The 19,901-nt window shown below is 42.7% G+C and overlaps 1 protein-coding gene across 1 annotated transcript in view; it reads right to left on the minus strand.

Annotated features, from left to right (window-relative positions):
• Positions 1-1,217: 1,217 nt before the first annotated feature.
• The window catches only part of LOC308059731 (putative tRNA methyltransferase 9B), a 93,428-nt gene continuing 74,744 nt past the window's right edge, over positions 1,218-19,901 (minus strand). The window contains 6 exon segments of the mRNA XM_080377532.1: positions 1,218-11,652; positions 11,655-11,895; positions 11,897-11,998; positions 12,002-12,073; positions 12,075-12,344; positions 12,348-12,370. Of these exon segments, the coding sequence (XP_080233658.1) occupies positions 11,399-11,652; positions 11,655-11,895; positions 11,897-11,998; positions 12,002-12,073; positions 12,075-12,344; positions 12,348-12,370 (962 nt within the window). The 3' untranslated portion in view covers positions 1,218-11,398.

The raw sequence follows: 19,901 nt of genomic DNA on the forward strand, positions 1-19,901 counted from the left end.
AGAGAGACTTTGAAACAGTGAATAGCACAGGACCAACCTCTAGATGATCCATTTCTTCAGCTGATTTCATCTTTTGAGACCTGCTTAGAATTGCTTGCTGAGAGGATTACCCTTGCTTTCATCCAGCATCACCTCCTGCTGCTTCCAAATGAAAACTCCAGGCTGCTTCCACCTGAGTGGGACTTAAGCACTGAACAAGTCTAAAAGGTTGCAGAGGAGTCAGCTTCACGCTCCCACAGAACGCCAGAGGTGAAAGTGATTTTAAAAAAGTGATCAATAAACTAAAGGCAGCAACTGCTTTCACTAAAACTTTCTCTGCTCTGCAAAGATCAGCTGTGCAAAGGGTGAGTGGGGCATTCAGGCTTTGCTCCCTGTTTCTGAAGTCCAAGTGTTAACTTCTGTGAGAAATGTTATTTTAAAAATCACATTATTTTTAGACAGCTATGGTAAACAACTCTACTTGAGCATTAATCATAAAAAACATATGGTGTGATTGGAAGACTGATTTGTATAATGTATTTTGTTAAATAAATTCATATGAGCAAAGCTGACGTGAGGATTGTCCCCTTCTCTACCAAAGAAGTACCCTGATTATCATAAGGTAGAAGGTAAGGTAGATAAGAGTTCATTATCACAAATTTTCCTGCCAGTGCAGGGAATTGAAGATTATTACAGTTCATTGATATAAAATAATAGCTGTAATTTGTCTTGCTGGAAAGAGCTGTGGTATGTCTGAGCAGCCTTTAATCCTTCTTGCTTAACATTTTTTGTGTGCACTAACAATTAATGCTGTATGAATTTGTTGCATTGGATTTTAATCAATGACCCAAACCAGTCTCCAGAGTTGTAATCTGCTAAACAAAAGTTGTCTTAACATGACAGTGAAATGTGCTTCTATTTCTTGAAGGTCAAAATACTTGTCTTGATGTTTATATTTCATAAGGAGGGAAGGAATGTAAATATGTAAGCATACAAAAGAAATTAACCTCTAGTGTCAAGTGTGCCCTGCGGAGTACGTCATGCAAGTTGCATGTCAGGAATTAGTTGCACATCACAAAATAACCAAGATTAAAAGAGTTTGTCATTAACTTCAAAATGTTGGGGAATTGACTCAGAACTTTCTCTGTTATCAAAACTGAAATTATTTTCTGTCCAAATTAGCTAGGACAACTGGGGCCTAACCCCCCCTTTTTTTTTTTTAAAAAAAAAAAAAAAAAAAAGCAGTGGATGCTTTGCTTATCTGAAAAATGAGCTCAGTCCTCTAACAGGTTTTCTTCTACGGTTGCGTACAGTGTGTGTGCTGAACTTCTGGAAGAAATGTCATACTCTGATTCAGCAGTCCTGGAGCTAATAAATATTGTTCCAATCATTTAAGCATTAGGTGGTATCTCAGTGGGGATGGGTTTGGCATCTCTTAAATAGGAGTGAGACATAAGAGAATGCAAGCAGGAGAGTGAAGCATATAACTCCACCACTGACACCACTGGTCCATCCGCATTTCTCCTAGTGGAGTTGCTGGGGCACCCATCACCACCTCTGTCCTGGCACATTCTGGGAGCTAATCTTCAGCCCTGTCACAAGACATGAAGTAGGTGTTGGTCTTTCATTATGGAGCCTGTCTTAGGAACAAGATGCTATGAGATACCATCATAAGTGCTGGGCCACAGCTAAGATTGCAATCCTCTGCTTCCCTGCGGTAATGCAGTGGCTGGGAGAGTCCTTGCTGCCATGCCACAGTACTCCATCAAAATCAGTGGCTCTGTTTTGCTGTCAAGGGAAACTTCTGCCTTTTATGCAATGAGGTACTTTATCAGGTATGTGTCCCTGATAGTCCTTTAAGTGACTTTCAGCTCTTTATCAAAACTACAGCTTCTTAGTCCCATGGAAGTCCTGCAGTGACTTCTAATTCTTTCTCAGGGACCATCACACAAAATTTAGTCACAATATTCACAGAACCATAGAATCATAGAATAGTTTCGGTTGGAAGGAACCTTCAAAGATCATTGATTTCCACCCCCCCTGCCATGGGCAGGGACACCTTCCACTAGACCAGGTTGCTCAGAGCCCCATCCAGCCTGGCCTTGAGCGCATCCAGGGATGGGGCATCCACAACTTTTCTCATAGTGCCTCACCACCCTCACAGTTAAAAATTTCTTCCTGATATCTAATCTAAATCTGCCCTCTTTCAGTTTAAAGCCATTCCCCCTTGTCCTTTCACTACATGGCCTTGTAAAATGTCCCTCTCCAGCTTTCCTGTAGGGCCCCTTGAGGTACTGGACTCCCCAGAGCCTTCTCTTCTCCAGGCTGAACCAACCCAACTCTCTCAGCCTGTCTTCATAGGAGAGGTGCTCCAGCCCTCTGAGCATCTTTTGGCCCTCCTCTGGATTCACTCCCACAGGTCCATGCCCTTCTTCTGTTGGAGACCCAGTGCTGAATGCAGTGCTCTGGGTGGGGTCTCACAAGAGCAGAGTAGAAAGTGAGAATCACCTCCCTCAACCTGCTGGCCACGCTTCTTTTGATGCAGCCCAGGCTATGGTTGGCTTTCTGGGCTGCAAGCACACATTGCCATGTCGTGTTGAGCTTCTTGTCCACCAACAGCCTGCAGTCCTTCTCCTCAGGGCTGCTCTCACTCCATACTCTGCCCAGCCTGCATTAGTGCTTGGGATTGCCCTGACCCAGGTGCAGGACCTTGCACTTGGCCTTGTTGAACTTCATGAGGTTCACATGGGCCCACCGCTCAAGCCTGTCAATGTCCCTCTGGATGGCATCCCTTCCCTCCGGTGTGTTGACCTCACCAAGCAGCTTAGTGTTGTCAGCAAACTTGCTGAAGGGGCACTCGGTCCCACTGTCCATGTCACTGACAAAGATGTTGAACAGCGCCCATCCAAATGCTGATCCCTGAGGAATGCCACTTGTCACTGGTCACTTGGACATCGAGCAGTTGACAGCAACTCTTTCAGTGCCACCATCCAGCCAATTCCACTGTAGAGACAAGGATTTTGTGTGGGGCAGTGTCAAGTGCTTTGCACAAGTTCAGGTAGATGTCAGTTGCTCTTCCCTTATCCACCAGTGATGTAACCCTGTCATAGAAGGCCACCAGATTTGTCAGGCATGGTTTGCTTTTAGTGAAGCCATGTTGGCTGTTCACCAATCACCTCCTTACTTTCAATGTGCCTTAGCATGGTTTCCAGAAGGATCTGCTCCATGACCTTGCCGGGTACAGAGGTGAGACTGACTGGCCTGTAGTTCCCTGGGTCTTCCTTGTCTCCCTTTTTAAAACTGGGGGTTATGTTTCCCCTTTTCCACTCTGTGGGAAGTTCACTGGACTGCCACAGCTTCTCAAATAGTATGGATAGTGGCTTAGCCACTTCATCTGCCAGTTCCCTCAGGACCCACAGATGCATTTCATCAGGTCCCGTGGACTTGTGCACCTTCAGGTTCCTTAGATGGTCTCAGACCTGATCTTCTCCTACAATGGGTGGTTCTTCATTCTCCTAGTCCCTGCCTTTGCCTTCTGTGACTTGGGTGGCATAGCTGGAGCACTTGCTGGTGAAGGCTGAGGCAAAGAAGTCATTGAGTACCTCAGCCTTCTCCATATCCTGGATAACCAGGTCTCCTGTTTGCTTCTAGAGAAAGCCACATTTTCCCTATTCTTCCTTTTATTGCTGATGTACCTACAGAAGCTTTTCTTGTTGCCCTTGACATCCCTGGCCAGATTTAATTCTATCAGGGCTTTAGCTTTCCCAATCTGGTCCCTGGCTGCTTGCACAATTTCTCAGTATTCCTCCCAGGCTACCTGCCCTTGCTTCCACAATCTGTAGCCTTCCTTTTTGTGCTTGAGTTTGTCCAGAAGCTCCTTGTTCATCCATGCAGGCCTCCTGGCATTTTTGCCTGACTTCCTTTTTGTTGAGATGCATTGCTCCTGAGGTCGGAGGAGGTGATCCTTGAACATTAACCAGCTTTTCGGGCCCATCTTCCCTCCAGGGCTTTATCCCATGGTACTCTAGCAAGCAGATCTCTGAAGAGGCCAAAATCTGCTCTCCTGAAGTCCAGGGCAGCAAGCTTCCTGTGTGCTCTCCTTGCTGCACTAAGGATCTTGAACTCCACTATTTCGTGGTCACTGCAGCCAAGGCTGCCCTTGAGCTTCAGATCCCCCACCAGCCCCTCCTTGTTGGTGAGAGCAAGGTCCAGCACCTCTCCTCTTTTGCTCCTCTATCACTTGGAGAAGGAAGTTATCATCAACCATCCTAGGAACCTCCTGGATTGCTTATGCCCTGCTGTGCTGTCCTTCCCACAGACATTGGGGTGGTTGAAGTCCCCCCACAAGGACCAGGGCTTGTGAATATGAGGCTGGTCCTACCTATAGAAGGACTCACCTGCTTGGTTTTCCTGATTGGGCAGCCTGTAGCAGACCCCTACTATAATGTCACTTGTCCCTGCCGTCCCTTTAATCCTCACCCGTAAGCTCTTGGTCAGCTCCTCATCCATCCCCAGGCAGAGCTCCATGTGCTCCAGCTGGTCGTTGACATAAAGGGCAATACCCCTTCTTTGTCTCCTGTGCCTGTCCCTCCTAAAGAGCCTGTATCCTTCCATTCCAACACTCCAGTCATTGCAGCCATCCCACCACGTCTGTGCCATGTCAATAAGGTCATAGCCCTGAAGGCTATGATAAAAATATTACTGTTTTTCTACACAGACTTCTCAGTGTTATTCCCAAAACAATTTCATGCCATGATAATTGCCGGAGTGCAGGTTCCTAGCTCTACTTTGTTCATGCAATCTTCTGCCCAGGGCTCCTTTGAATTCTGTCTGTGCTGCCCTCGAGATTCCTCCTCCTCTTCAGTTCCCCTTCTCACCTGGTTTGCAAAGGAAGCTGAAATAACTGAAGTCGATTTCCAAGAAGAAAGGTAGTTGGAACTAGCAGGAGCTGGTTTGAGAGTGGCTGGGGACAGGTAGAGGAGGTCATCTACCAGAAAGCATGAAGACAAGGGGGCGGGGGGCTTTAGGCACTTGGACACACAAGGACAGCTTGAAGACAGGGAGATGTCTCTCTGCTTGGGAAGCATCTGCCTAGGCAGGGATCTACAAATATTCCTTGTAGGAGGTGAGCAAAGCTGATGCTTTTCCAAAGGCTGGAGTACTCAGCCAGAAGTGGGAGAGCTGGAATTCTGCCCTTGCTCCGTCTAAAAAGATTTAAGCTCATGTGATTAATTTTGTTTCCAATTAATAGGTTTGTTTTAATGTTACTTGTTAATGCATTTTACTGTCACCTAGCAGTGCATTTAGGAGGAAAGTCAGAGGTTAAAAATAGCAGTTAAAATTCTGCCTCCTCCATGATGGAAATAATTAGTATTGTGTATCAGTGGCTGGAGTCCCTGTCTTTCCCACCCAACCATTCATTTGAAGACCACATGAGATTTGCTGAGTCAGTGGTCTGCACAGGTCTGCACTTGAGGGAAACAGGAACACTGGCATCTCTTAGAATAGTAATAAAAAGGCAAATTGACTATAATTTCTGAAAATTATGGTCAGTGAATTAGCTACTGCCTATTATTTGTAATTCACATCCAGCTCACTCATCTGCCTTCCCCACCAGCCCATGGGGTTGGTAGGGCTCAGGCGGGGGCAACTCCACCCCTTCCACTGGTGTAGCTCACTTCAGGCAAGGTTCATGGGCTACAGAAGAAAAGTAAGCTAAAGAGCCTGGTTTGGTGCATGAGAAGGGACTCAGGAGAGGAGTCATCCTGGGACATGCCTTTGGCTACCGTATGCCCAAGAACAGAAAAAAAAAAACCCAGGTGGTTTCTGCATGTTTCCATGCCCCAGAACATGGGACCTTCAGGTAGCCCCAGCACTTCTTCACCTCCTCAAAGCTCCAGGCTGCTATGTCCATCAAACTGCCCTGCTTTACGGCCATTAATGCCCAGGTCCTCCCGACTGGCACAGTCAATGCTTCCCAACCCAGAGCTGCTGTCTTCTATACCCCCATGTCCTAGAGCTCTGTTTTCATGAGGACACCCCAAGTTCAGTAGGTGTAGTTCTCCAACCAGCCTTAAATCTTCCCTTTCTTAATCTTCCCTACACCTCCCCAGTCTCTTTGGCTGTGGCTGACAAGACTTGCCCAGGGTAACAGCTCCTCAGTAACCTTTCCTGTGAAAGACAAGGTCTGCCTCTTGTCTCTGGTGCTGTAGGTTGGAAGGGACCTCTGGAGGTTGCCTTGTCCAACCCTCTGCTCTGAGGAGGTCCAGCCTGCTCAGCCCTCACCAGCCAAGGTTTCAGTATCTCCAAGGACACAGAATCCGTCACCCCTCTGGACAGCTTGTTTCACTGCCCTCACGTGGAAAACCTTTCCCTAATTTTCTTATTCTAAAAATTTCTAACTGGAACTTTCCTTTACACATTTGAGCTCAGCCAGGAGATCGCCAGTCAGCTGAGCCCCACTCAGTTATGTTGGCCTTCTGCCACATCTGCTCAACTTTCCCCACGTGAAATGGAAAGTTCCTGTGCTTGGAAGAGGTTGTGCTCCAACACGTAGTAGACCAGCAGGCTGCAGTAGAAGACATTTTCAATTTTTATTCACAAACTTGAATATAGGGGTGAAGAGAAAGTGCTGGTGGAGGAAAAAGAAGCTTCTGGGCCTTATGAGTAGGAAGCTTGCATTTTGCTAGCCAGACTGGTTTTGTAGAAGGTGCCTTTTCTGTTCAGGTTCCCATAAAGGCTCTATGGCAACTCTGGCACGGCTTACTGTTAAAATACCTTCCTTGGGTATTTTTAACCTCTTTTCAAACCACTGTATACAGTTATAAAGAGCAAAGTTTGGGTATGGGGCAATTGAAGACTGAGAGATGGAGACCTACTGTCCTGCGACCTCTCTTGCGAGATCTAGTGTTTCTACAAATAATTTTTCTTGACTCTGCCTGGGACAATTTATTTTGCTATATTAAATATGATGCTTTTAGTTGAAAGTCTGTGACAGCCAGTGAATGGCACAGTTTCACTAGAGCTATATGTTGCCAATGTGGGCTTTCACTGCGAGCAAGCTGGTGTTCTTTTTTAAACTTGCAATAGCATGTTCATGTCAAGTGACTTGTTGTGCCAAATTATGAAGGTGACACTTAGCACAGTCCTGGTTACAATGAGAACTGAAAGGCATGCTAGTAAAGCACACGTTTTGAGAAATCCATGGAACATTTTCTGTGCTTTTTACCACTTGGAATTCTTCTGCAAAATGTTGTTTTCAGTCTTGAGTGAGAGAAGGAAGGAAAGGAAATCAGGACCCCCATCAAAGAGAAGAAAGAAAGGAGTCAGAATGACAAAGCAGACAAGGACAGACCCTGGGGGAAGACAGGTATACTCATTAATTGTATTTACATTTCAAAGACAAGCTAGCTGCAGTGTTCTCAATCATACCCTATGCTTGGGTTCCCTGCCACACACCGTGAATAATAAATGCACTTTAGAGGATAGAATAAGTGACCCAATAGGCTTCTTACACTTTTAATTTCATGGGCAACCTTAATTTGAGAGGTCAGTACAAATGCCTATGGTAAGTGACAATTTTAGGTCATTAATTACTAATTAAGACAGAAGACAAGATGCTGGCTAAGGCACTTTCAAATAGATCACAGATAACCTTGCAGGAGCTGATTAACTCAAAAAGAACACCTCCTTAGGTGATAGCTACCAAATCATACTTGGAACAATTTTTGAAATTAAAAAGGATGAGGGAAAAGGATTTATGAAACCCTTGGCTGAGTTCTCTCTGGAGAAAGAATTTTGATAATAAGTGGGATTAGCTGTTTGCCAATTAGCAGACAATTAAAAGAAAGACATTTACCCAGTGGGCAAAAATCTTTTACGATAGACTCAAGCTCATCAAACCTGTTTATGCCAAAGGAGGGCAAACAGTGCTACACTTAGAGTGTTTTAGGTCTAGGGATGTGAGCAGCCGTGGCTGCTGCTACCATGCCAACTTCACGTGGGCTGCGTGGGACTCAATGTGATAGTGTTGTTTAACGTGGCAAGCACAGAACAAAGGACCACAGGCTGTGCTTGTGGATGCTGGGATGGCTGTGGAAAATTCCCGGGGGTCCACAAAAGAAATTAGGAACAGCACAGCCACTGTCTGTGGAGAGCACTGAGACATCTCTAATTTTTAGGGGAATTTATAGGGACATGCAAATCAGGAAAACCTAGAAGACAGTAGCTTTATTAATGTTAGCATCTGTAAAGGTGATCATCACTAGCAGATGAGAGTGTCAGACATTGAAATTTTTTCTGAAAGTGTCCTTTGGACAGCTGAGGCCTCAAATGACCATTGATTCCGAGTGGTGGACACTGTAAAGAAGAGCTGAGCTAGGCTGCTGCTTTTTGTCTTTTTTCTCCCGATTTAACAATGAATTTTTGTGCATGGTTCCTACAAAATAGGGATGTGTAGATAGCACTGCTTGGCCAAAAGGTGGGGACAGGAGAGAATCTGTCTGATTTTACTGTTGTTCATCATTTTTTCCATCCCCAGAACTTAAAAGATTCCTAGGTAGGATCCATCTCTCCTAACTGAAGCATCCAAGGATCAGTGTTTAAGGCTGAGCTCCTCTCTAAGCAACTTCCACAAGCAATAGAAAGAGATGAGCAGGTGTTGCACATAAGCTCTCTAATGCCAATAGCTCCTCAAGGTGTATTTCATGGTTCATCTCCTAAAGGGGCTATTACTTGCCATTAACTCCACAGGCAATATGGAGCACAAAGCTAGACTTACATAAAGATCTGCGCTCTAGATGCCTAAATAAGGCCAGCAAAATTGTACCTTTTGATTCTAAAATCCAGCTCAGAACGCCAAAGAACACAAGAGGAAAACAAATTAGGACCAAGCACTGCTCCGAGTGCACAGCATTTCCCTGCTGTATCCCTTGGCACAAGACAGCGCCTACCCTGAGGACTACAAATGCAGGCTGTGATGTAGAAATGAAGGAATGAACTCAGTCCTGGTTTTGCTACCAGCATCCTGATCAAGATCAAAATGAGAATTTAAAGTAGAGCTTATGGCTTTATAACATTTGTGACATGCATAAATGTGAGGAAGTATTAAGACACGATCCTTTCAACTAAATCCATGTTCTTACCTTCTCTCCCTGGATAGTCAGTGTCCCTTCCCAGGGCAGCTGTGTTTGCAGGAGGCTGAATTTACTCTGTTCCCAGGAAGCACTCAGCACCCTCCAGAGGCAACCATCATGAGTGGAAGCCATCCTGTGTGGAAGCAGGTCTAACCCCTGCTTTAGACAGCACTGAACTACACGAAAAGTGGGCCTTTGCTGTTTGTTTCATTCAAAACAAGAGCATTAACTCCTTGTTGAAGTGGAAGACTGCTGTTAGAGCCCCTGACTGTTGTCCAGAGATTAAAATTCCTTTCAGTTAAGCTAGTACATCCCTGTGATATGGAACTTGTGTGGGAATGCCTAACCCAGAGCAGACAGATGGGGTATCAGCATTAGGAGAAATCTAGTGGCGACTCATTTCACCCTAGGGACGAACTGGAGATAATGAGTGCCCTTCCTTTAGGGAATGCTGGAGCAAGCTAAAACCTTCCAAGTCAGGTTCAGTTAAAATACCTGTATTCATTTCCAGGAAAACTAAACGTCAGGTGTGCTTGAGGGCAAGGGCTGGCAGCTACGATCAGAAGCATTTTTCGGGTGCATTGTGGTGGGTTAACAGCCTGTTGAACCTTAGGAGCAGACATGATGGAGAGACTCAGCTGCAATGTGCTGCTGCTCCTTAGTGCAACCTCAAGCTGCACTGAAAAAGAGGGAGATGCTGTTAAGTCCTTCTGGCAACGGAGCAAGTGTACAAAATGAAGGGAATAGTGTCGTCAGAGCTGAATGGCGGCAACGTTTTGTGACTGAAAATTATTTTCTTCACTTGCACAATACTAACATTTAGGGGGGGAAAAGGAGCACTGCAGAGGCAGTCATTACAGATGGAGGAGACTGATTAGCCCCTCTAGCTTTTCCACCTGAAAATACAAGATGTACTATGATACTGTCAATGTGAACGCCACGGGAGGAAGCAAAGGAAATGTGATTACAGATATTATATCCAAATTGAATTAAAGCTGCATTAAAAACCTCAGATTACTGCATGGTTCCATGCTATGTTTGAAAACATGATATGCATCAGCTACTGACAGACACGTAAAGAACATGCAGGGGCTTATTCTCAGAAAACAAGTTTGATCTCTGGCTTGCTGATTCACAAATCCACAGAAAGAAAGGCAGGAAGTAAAATTATGGACAGATGTCCCCAGCACATAAATAATCGTCCGCAAAACAGCTGTGTTGTTTGGTTTTTTTGTTTGTTTTTCTTCCAGATATTTACTCTACATTGCAACCTGAAGCAAAATTAGTTACTTCAGTTTCTTTATCTATAAAAATTGTATAATGAATCTGATCTTCTTTGCAAAAGGTGAACCTGCAGATAAAAGCATTAGTATTACAGGCTGATGTTAAATATTTTCTCAGCTGACTAGCGGTCACTGGAACACTTTGCTATTCTCACTCAGATTTAAATGAGTTATTAAACCCTTCTGACTTCTAGTTTTGCTGGCAGGGAGAAAGAGCAATCCTTAAGCTGGTTCATCATATTTATATATGCTGTATCCTTAAGCAGACATGTCAAGCTCACTTTTAGGAACTATGGGTTTTGGGGGTCATACAGGGAGGCAAATATCTCTTTGCTTTCTTGGCTGTGACTGCTACAAGGCAATGAAAAAGATCTCTAAGCTATGACAGTGTCATGAGTTACTGCCTCTGCCACGAGGGCTCTGTACACCTAGTAATTCTCATAAAAGACTGTCTGTCTTGTATGACTGGAAGTATCATATAGGCTGACAAAGCGAACTGTAATAAAATAGTGCATCTTTCAATTACTTCCTGCATTATGTTACATCAAGTGGCAGAGTAGAATAAATTTTAAAATAAAAAGTTGACATGAATGATTATATAGTAATAAATATAGTAACAAAGACTTTTAATGCACATGTAAAAAATAATCCGGCAATCACCTTCCGACTGTATTTTACCTATTTTCAAGCAACAAAACACAGCTGGCAGCAGTTTATGAAAAGGGATCAGTATGCTAAAATGTGCTCATACAGTCTGAAATAATAACTCTAGAAAAAAATTTTCAATAGAGGTGTATTTTAAGAACAAAATCAAAGAAAACAAAGTCACAGAACCTGAGAGTTTCAAAGCAGACTCCTCCTCATATGTCTCTCTCACCCCCAAAACAAACTCAAGGCTATAAAAAGCTTCAGGAAAGATTTTCAAAGGCCCTCGCTTTCAAAAGGAAGAAAGCCCCTAAGTATTCCCTGTGCATTTCAATAGGGAAATTTCCCCTAGATCTTCTAAACTTCAGTCTTTTCTGTGATCGTGCACCAATTGGTGTGGTCAAAGTATGAATGAGTAATATGTAGCTCAGAAATATGATGCTCTATCAACCCAGCAAACCCCCTTTCTTTAAAAGCGTGGTAGTACCTGGCCCCACCAGGACCCATCTGCTGTCTGCTTTGCATGGTCAGAGCAGACTCATTGACTGTTTTCTGCAGAAAAGAGCCTGTTCTGCTTTTGTTTTGAGGTTGGCAAAAAGATCTTTGTTTTGGTGATGGTCTATTTTAAGTTGTTGTCTGACAGCTAATTCTTTCTGATGTGAAATCAGGTCAGGTAAATACACTCTGCTGCTACTGTGAAGAGTATCTGCAGCTGTAGGGAGCTGTATAGTTGCTTGCCCTAATTCTGAATAGCAGAATTCTGTTGTATTTTCAAAACTCGGTTTGCAATGTAGAAAAAAAGTCAGAAGCAGCATTTCAGAAAGCCGTGCTCTGTTTTGTTCAACTTTTTTTTTTAAATCTGTTTAATTTATTCAGCTGAACACTGTAATTGCAGTAACTATTGAGCTCTTCTTGGTGCCACTGGTCGCCCAGATCTAATACCGAGTGAAGCGATCCTCAGAACAGAGACCATGTCAGAGATTTCTCTAACACTGTGCATGGTGCTTTTTTTCTCCCCTCCACAGGATGATCACCTTGCTGTCCTGCGTACCTCTGAAGTCCCATCCAGCATACGACAGGGCTGGTTTAAAGCCAGCTCTTTATCCTTGTGAAGAATTGATTTTTGTACTCGGTGTGAGCAAGGCTCACCCAAGGAGCAGGAAGGAGGTGAAGTATTCCAAGGAACAAAGATGTCTTGCTTTTCAAATCTTCTCCATTTTTGCTCCATTGCCCGCACGTATATCATTATCTGGCCTCCTACTCTCAAGATACGAGCCATCTCTTTTATTGCTTGCATGTGCCTCTATTCCATTGAAAAATGGTGAATCACTAGAACAGAACAGATAAGGTGAATAAGTATCCCTCAAGGCACTAATGAATACAGAGTATAAGGACAGGAACTGGCTCTGATACACTGGCAGCTGGTGGTTTGCACCACAGGAATACATCATTTATCTTCCATTGTGCTATGTGTTATTGTACTATCTCTAACATCTCTAACATCGTACTATCTCTAACTCTGAACAGTTCATAACACACTGACTTATTTTAAATACATGGCAGAATTTAGAAACGTTGAAGAAAGCAATATCTTTCAGATCAGCAATAAACAGTCACATTTTCTCAATGAAAGGCTACCAAAATGAAAAAAAAAAAATCACAACAGTCTCATTTTCTCAATGAAAGGCTACCACTTGGTCAGTGGCAAAGCAGCCTGGCCCTTTTTTACCCTTACCTAACGCTCATCTGCAGACTGAAAGAAGCACTTCTGAAAGACCGAGGCCATACATGGTCCTTACAATAGCCATGCTAGTGATCCTGCTGATGATACCCATTAAAAAAGAGCTAGGTTAAAACTGCCTGCCCACCTCTCCTCCTTTACTGACAGACGTCAGTAAAAGAGCAGAAAAAATGAGCAGTTGCTATCAGCCTGGGATACATTTAAATCATCAACATATGCATGAAAGACACTTGGTCAGCTAGCATTTGTCCACTGCTGCATTAACAAGCAGATACCACGAAAACAAAAATTAGATAATCCCACTTTTGCTTGATAACCCCCCACACCATACAAACACACGTGATGTGGAGGATGCCTCATTGTTATGAGGGTGAAACTCAAGCAGTGCAACTTTGCTTGAGTCAGAACTGAGTTTAAATTTGACTCCCGAAAATTTGCAGTTGGTCTCAGGCTTTGGCAGGAATTTGCTGAACGGCAGCTCTGCAGGTTGAGAGATGTTGGGGTTGATTAGGTCTTGGTGCACAGCACCTACTTCAGCAAAGTTTCAGCTACATTATATGAATGTTACATGAGAAATAAGAATAGGAAATGATCCTGGAATAGTGCTGGGAAGGAAAGGGCACATATTAAAGATGCTGAAAACTTAAAGCAGGAGAACTAGTGATATTTATCCAACCTTATATTTTCCTCAGTGAAAATGCCTGTGCCAGTTTGGGCAAGTATTTCTACGCATACCACCTCAGGTTACAATGACAAACCAGTTTTTGGTTAAGCTGTTGAGGTGTTGGTTTCCACAGAAAAATAACAGATTGTTCAAGGAAAAAAAAAAGGGTGCAAGCTTTCAATTCTTTCTAGAAAGTATAAAAAATTCTAGCTGAAGCTCTGTATAAGCAGTCTCTCCATGTCTGTCAGGGCAGCCATTCACCATCAGATCCATTTGCTTCAGAGAAAGAGACACTTTACAATTAAAAGAATAACAGCATGCAGTCCAGCTGAGATAGGAAAACACTCTCCCTGCAATGAATGATGCATTCAGAGCCTCGCCGGCAATGTGAGGATCAAAAGGCAAGCTTTGAAGAAATAGGGTCTTTTAACATTTAGTTATTCAGTTGCTCTGCCCGTAGGTTTCACTTGTTTGAGATGAACAGAAATCAATTTCAAAAGCTCAGGTCTTCTAGCAGTAGTCGAGATATTGACATTGAAACATTATGAACTTTTTAATTAAAAAAGCATCAAGTATCATTTAAGAAATTACAGCGTATTAATAAAATCTCACACTGAGCAAAACTTTCGTGTCATCAAGATAAATTTTCCAGATAATTTTAAAAGCCATGGGTGATGTATTCCATTTAGAGAGGCATAACTCAAGGAAACAGAGCATCTGCATGGGGCAAATTCACACTATCCTGAAATCACAGATTATCACGCAAATTATTGCAAATGATTGTTTTTAATCAAAGCCAAACCTGTCAGGCACCAAGATCACCATGCAGCCACATTCAGATAAAGCAGGTGGCTTATAACAAATAATTTCTTTCTTTTCCTTGTACATTAAATTCCTTGTATGTTGAAACTGTGTTGTAACTGAATGATCTGTACCGTGCGGTGAAGGTGCTGTTGAGTGGCTGATGTTAGCTGGCAGTGAGGCACAAACACTCACCCAGGGCCTGATGACAGCCCAGCGGCGATACAAGCCTGCTTCTCTCTTCGCCACTGGAAGTGGTTCGGATCTGCTTTCCCCACAACTACTCTCATACTGCTGAGTAGAAGGCACTGGGGGCCATATTTCATAGAATCGTAGGATGGTTTGGGTTGGAAGGGACCTTCAAAGATCATCTATTCCAAGCTTCTTGCCGTGGGCAGGGACATCTTCCAGTAGGTTTGATTGTCAAAGGCCCATCCTTGAACACACCCAGGGATGGGACATCCACAGCTTCTCTGGGCAGCCTGTGCCAGTGCCTCACCACCCTCACAGGAAAGAATTTCTTCCTTATATCTAATCTAAATCTATCCTGTTTAAGTTAAAAACGGTTGCCCCCATCCTGTCACTACAGGCCCCCTTTAAGCACTGAAATATGCAATAAGGTTTCCCTGGGGTCCTTTAGTGCTACATCCTGGAACAATTTTTCACCAGCTGTTCAACATATTTTAAGGTTTTTTCCCACCATCCACACACTATAAAACAATGGCCCAGATGCTTGAAAGTGCGTTTGTCATAACGACTGGTACTTTAAATGAAAATTAGTTTTGTCCAAAATTACAATAAATATAGAAGCTTGCAGGTGGTGAAAACAATATCAGGACAGAGGAAACTCATGCTGAGTTGCAGCAAGCATCCCTCCAGCACGGGGCTGTGGCAGCAGTCAGCACCAGATGGGGAAAGAAAGAAGGGGAGAACAGTGATGCGCTCTCCCCTTGCCTCCTGCAGTCGGCAGCCTAAGAGCTTCCTCAGCCACAGCCTGGAGCATGCATCTAATGCCAGTGATGGATCTGTCCTCCATGGATACTTTTTCTTGGACTCACTTGTACTTCTGATTACACAAATTCACATGTCAAAGGAGTCTGAAATTTAATTATTTTAAAATATATATTTTTTTTTTTCCCAGAAAAATGGCTCCTTCTCTTTTAAATCTTTCCCTGTGGCTCTCCTGTTGTAAAAAAAAAAACAAAACCAAACCCACAGAAATTTACTCCCTACTCACTAATTTAATATCATTTGTGGGTTCTGGGGTGCTATCTCCCTCTTCTTCAGGAGCAATATGAGGTATACACTTACTATACTTTCGTGGTGATACTCTTTTTCTTTGGGTGAAGAGGCCTAGCCCATTAATCTCTCCTCATACAGAAACAGTTTGCACCTTTGACCTTTGTAAGGACCTTTACTAGTTCATCTATATCCTTCCAGGGGTGGAGAAAACCTGAATTTCATGCAGTATTCAAGATATGGATGCACCAGGCATTTATCTTCTACCATTCTTCTGGACTTTCATTTTTTGTTCTTAATATTTAAATACAGACTTGAACACTGAAATAATATTTTTCAGGCAAATGAAAATAAGTCTGATAATGACTTCAGTATCTCTTTCCTGAACAAGAATAGAGGGTACCACTGTGCCTGTACACTTTGCTATTTTTTCCTGTGCACATTGCCTAGCATTTATCCACAAGTACTTCTCTGCAATTTTGCACCCAGTCATTACTTTCACATGAGACTTTTTTTGCAGCTCTTTGCAGTCAGTAATCCTGAATAACTCTATGTCACCAGCAAACTTATCACTAGCCTATTCATTTCATTTGTAATTATAAATTACATTGGAATCTGTGGAACAGTGGCCTTTTTATAGGTGCCATACACCTACACTAAACATTCAGCACTGAGTCTTTCAGTATTTTCCACACTTGTCTGCTAGCATTTTACCCTTCTGGCTTTCCCTTTCCACTTTTCTTCAGAGTTTCCATCCTTTTTGGTAGTAAACTTTTACACAGTGGATTTTTTTAAAGCATTTTTGTTCCTAGCAGGTGGTTTGATTATGGTCACGTTAAATTCAGTGAAATAATGTGGTTCTTGAACAATCACTTATTGTTGTGGGCCTGATGCACTGTTTCAGACTAATAAGAGTTGTTTCCCTTTGGTGAGTTCTCAGATTAATCTTTCCAAGAGGTTTCATGCCCCTGTGTATCATTTACACAACCTACATATGGATAATTGCTGTTTCTCAATATTGCGTTTTCTGGCCTCACAGCCCTTGCAATCTCTCTTAATAATCTGTGGTCATTTTCCCGAAGTTTATCAGAGAGTTAGTGATACATCCTGATTATTACACTGCTCTCCTCTGTAGCTTTCTACCTCATTTCTTCCAAAAGTTTATCCTCATGCTTTTTTCCACAGAAGAATACCCAGAGCTTTTAGCTGTTATGCAACCTTTGTAACAAAAGCTAGAAAAAAACCCTTAAATCCCCTACAAAAAGGGCTTTAATGAGTCATCATTATGATCATCATGATCATACTAACCAATACCATGCCAGGGTGATGAGGACAAGCAGAACTGCATTCAATTGCTTAAACAACCAAAGAAACTATTGCAAAAATAAATTACAAAAAATCTAAGCACAAAGATACTTGTTTGAAGTGAGTGCAGTTGCTTGTCCAGAACCCCCATCAGCTCTTTGCAGTAGCAAAGTCTTGCTTCATGGATTAACAGCTGTTATAAATCAAGCCTTCTTTTTCATTTTGGCCCTACATGCCCCTAGCATACCTAAAAGTCAGTCCAAATTACTTTTGTGCCATGTACTGCTCATTCCCACCACTTCTGTTTAAACTGAAGACAGGAAGATTTTCCATAACTGAAAAATACATAATGCAATTTAGATTTCAAAAATAAGGAGTGAGGAGGAAAGGAGAACATTTCAAAGATTCTTCTCTTCTTCATTTCATAAGAATATAATTAATTGCTCCTTCTCTTAATTTAATACTGTGACTAATCCTACTAAAAGGGATTATTTAGAACAAGCAGACAATGCAAGATACATTTTTGTGTCATTCAGCTGTCTTCAGAGAACAAAACTGAAAGCATCAACAACTTTGTCTGAATTTTTTTTAGAAGTCATTTTCAAAATTAATATTTTAGGTCAGTGATTCAATTTAAACCTTGTTAAATGGTAAAAAGGAACCTGTGTAATCAGAAATTGCTTTTCCCTGTCACATTTCTTTACTGAAGTTAAATCCCTTCAGAGATATTTGGAAAGCATTTAAGGATCACAGAATCTTTATCTCGGAGACTCTTGTATATACCGTATAGACACTTCAGATGTCACTTTATCTCTGTCAGCTCTAATAATAGGAACAATTGGAACATACATAACACAACATAAAGGCATGATTCCAAGTTAAATATGATTTTAGTCTTTTCATTATGGTGGTATCAAAAATAAAAAGGGGAGGAAAAATACTAATATGCCAAAGAATTACTGAGTAAACTTCAAACAGTGTTTCCATTAAAATCTTTTTCCTATTAAAAACATAACTCATTAATTACTTAGGTTGGAAAATTTATTGCTTCTTTTATTTTTGCACGTTTACGGTTAGCATTAGCTAAGAATGCTGCTTTTATAAAAAAATCATAATTATAAAATTTAATTAACTTATTAAAGCCTTGATTCAGAAATATAATTATATACTTAATTTTAGCCATCTGAGCAGCTACACTGGTTTCAGTGGGATTACCTCTGCATTCATATTAAAGCTAATTCTGAAACGTTCATCACAGCAGCATGGAATAGGGTCTATAGCTAAAACCAGTGAAAATGGATAATAAAGCAAGGTCAAGTGGAGCAGTTCTCATCGAACCGTTCCCCCCCTTGTTTTGTGCCGCCCTCCATGTGCCTGCTCTGAGCCCCAAGCACTGCTCCCCCCTGCCCACCCAGAAGAGCATGGCTTTGCCTGGAACTGCTGCCCCGGTGGCCTCTCAGAGCCGGCTCTGGTGGCTCTCAAGCACCATTCCATCTTGCTTACACACTTTAGGTTAGTCAGTCACCGCATGCAGAGGAAATAATGCAGGCAGCTGCTGTCCTTGCTTCCCTCCCAGGTGTGCTCCACATGCTGGGCTGCCGGATTCGGCGTCCCCTCCAGCTCCCTTGGGCTTTTGGCTGTAGGTTCCAAGGGATGGTGGTGGCAGGGGTTTTCTATCCAATGCAGCTGAGTGTTGAAGGACTGGGACACTTCCCAAAGTACTGGAAATGTGGGTGTTTAATGCCTCTGGCTGAGGAAGGAGGTGAATTGAATTCTCCTGCTTTCTGGGTGACTTCCCTGAGGACTTGGCTGCACTGGAAAAAGGAAAAAAGAAAAATCTCTGCAGTGCTCTGTAAGGCATGAACCCCAAAAGAGGCCTTGGCACTATGGATCTTTATTTAGTGAAGAAAATGTAAATGTGCACCCAGATCAGGTGCCTGAATGCCGTTCTGGATCCATTCTGGATCTCAAGGTTTTACTTCGCAGGAGAAGCAGCTTTTGGGTAGCACAGAGAGAAACCCCTGTGCTTGACAGCCTGCTCTCAGGTGACAGCACAAACCTGCCAAAATCATCACGTGGGGGCTGCTCAGCCATTCCTCCTTGCAAAACCATGGCTGCGATGATCGTCTCCCCAAGAGAGCAGAGGACAACAACCGTACACAAGCAAGCTGTGCAGCTGGTGAGAAGCTGTCACCTCTTTCAATGACACCCAACAGCTGGTCAAGACCTTGCAACCGGGTACCATGTCGCTGAGAACATGTAGGTGAGATCAAAAACTGACATACTGTCAACATGACGACAATGATAAAACCACAGATAGCCCGAGTATGGTCTAAAATAAATGATTACATTTAAAAATGCTGAGCAGGCTGCTGGTTGCTACTGTGAAAATTAAACTAAATGTACAGGTGTATTTGGAGTTTGCACCAGTTCTGTACTTCAATAACTTGGAGCAATAGAAGGAACAGTGAGGGGCAGAGCTTATTCTGTTGTCATGCATGTTTTTCTAAGGAAAAAAAAAAAAGCTCATTAATTTTTCTGCCCTGACCTCATCTTGAGATAACTATGTATCATCCACTGGAAATAAAGTTAGGAAATTTTTGATAAAACAGTTATAACTTGCATTAAAATATCAATGCAAGGAACACAAAGCTCCTGATTTAATTGAGATAGAAATCAGGTTTCTCCCTGTTGGTGAGAATTGCACCGATAGACAATGCTGTTGGCTGAAAAACCTAGTGGGAGCAACAGCATGACAGATAAACCCTGGAGGTGACAACCACACGCTCTGACGCTCCTGTGGAGCTTCTTTGCATCTCTAAGAATTTCCGACTACTACCTTAGAAATAACTGTATTGTTCTCTTTAAATCAAACACTAACAGTCATGAGACCAAGGTTGAAATCAGGGCTTGCAGATATTTCAGAAGCAGAGGTACACTGTGGATCACCTTGTCAGAGCCAGAAAATCCCTTTGTGGGTGGCATTTCTCCTTTGTCTCCAAGACCTCCTGTGATATTCAGACTTTGTTAGTGTTTTGCACCTCTGACTTCCATCAGGGAGGAGAGTCCGCTGCTGTGAGAGGAGCTGTATTAACATTAGGTAGCAACTG

This window comes from Falco punctatus (assembly GCF_963210335.1).
Source record: "Falco punctatus genome assembly, chromosome: 2".
In the NCBI taxonomy this organism is placed as follows: Eukaryota; Metazoa; Chordata; class Aves; order Falconiformes; family Falconidae; genus Falco; species Falco punctatus.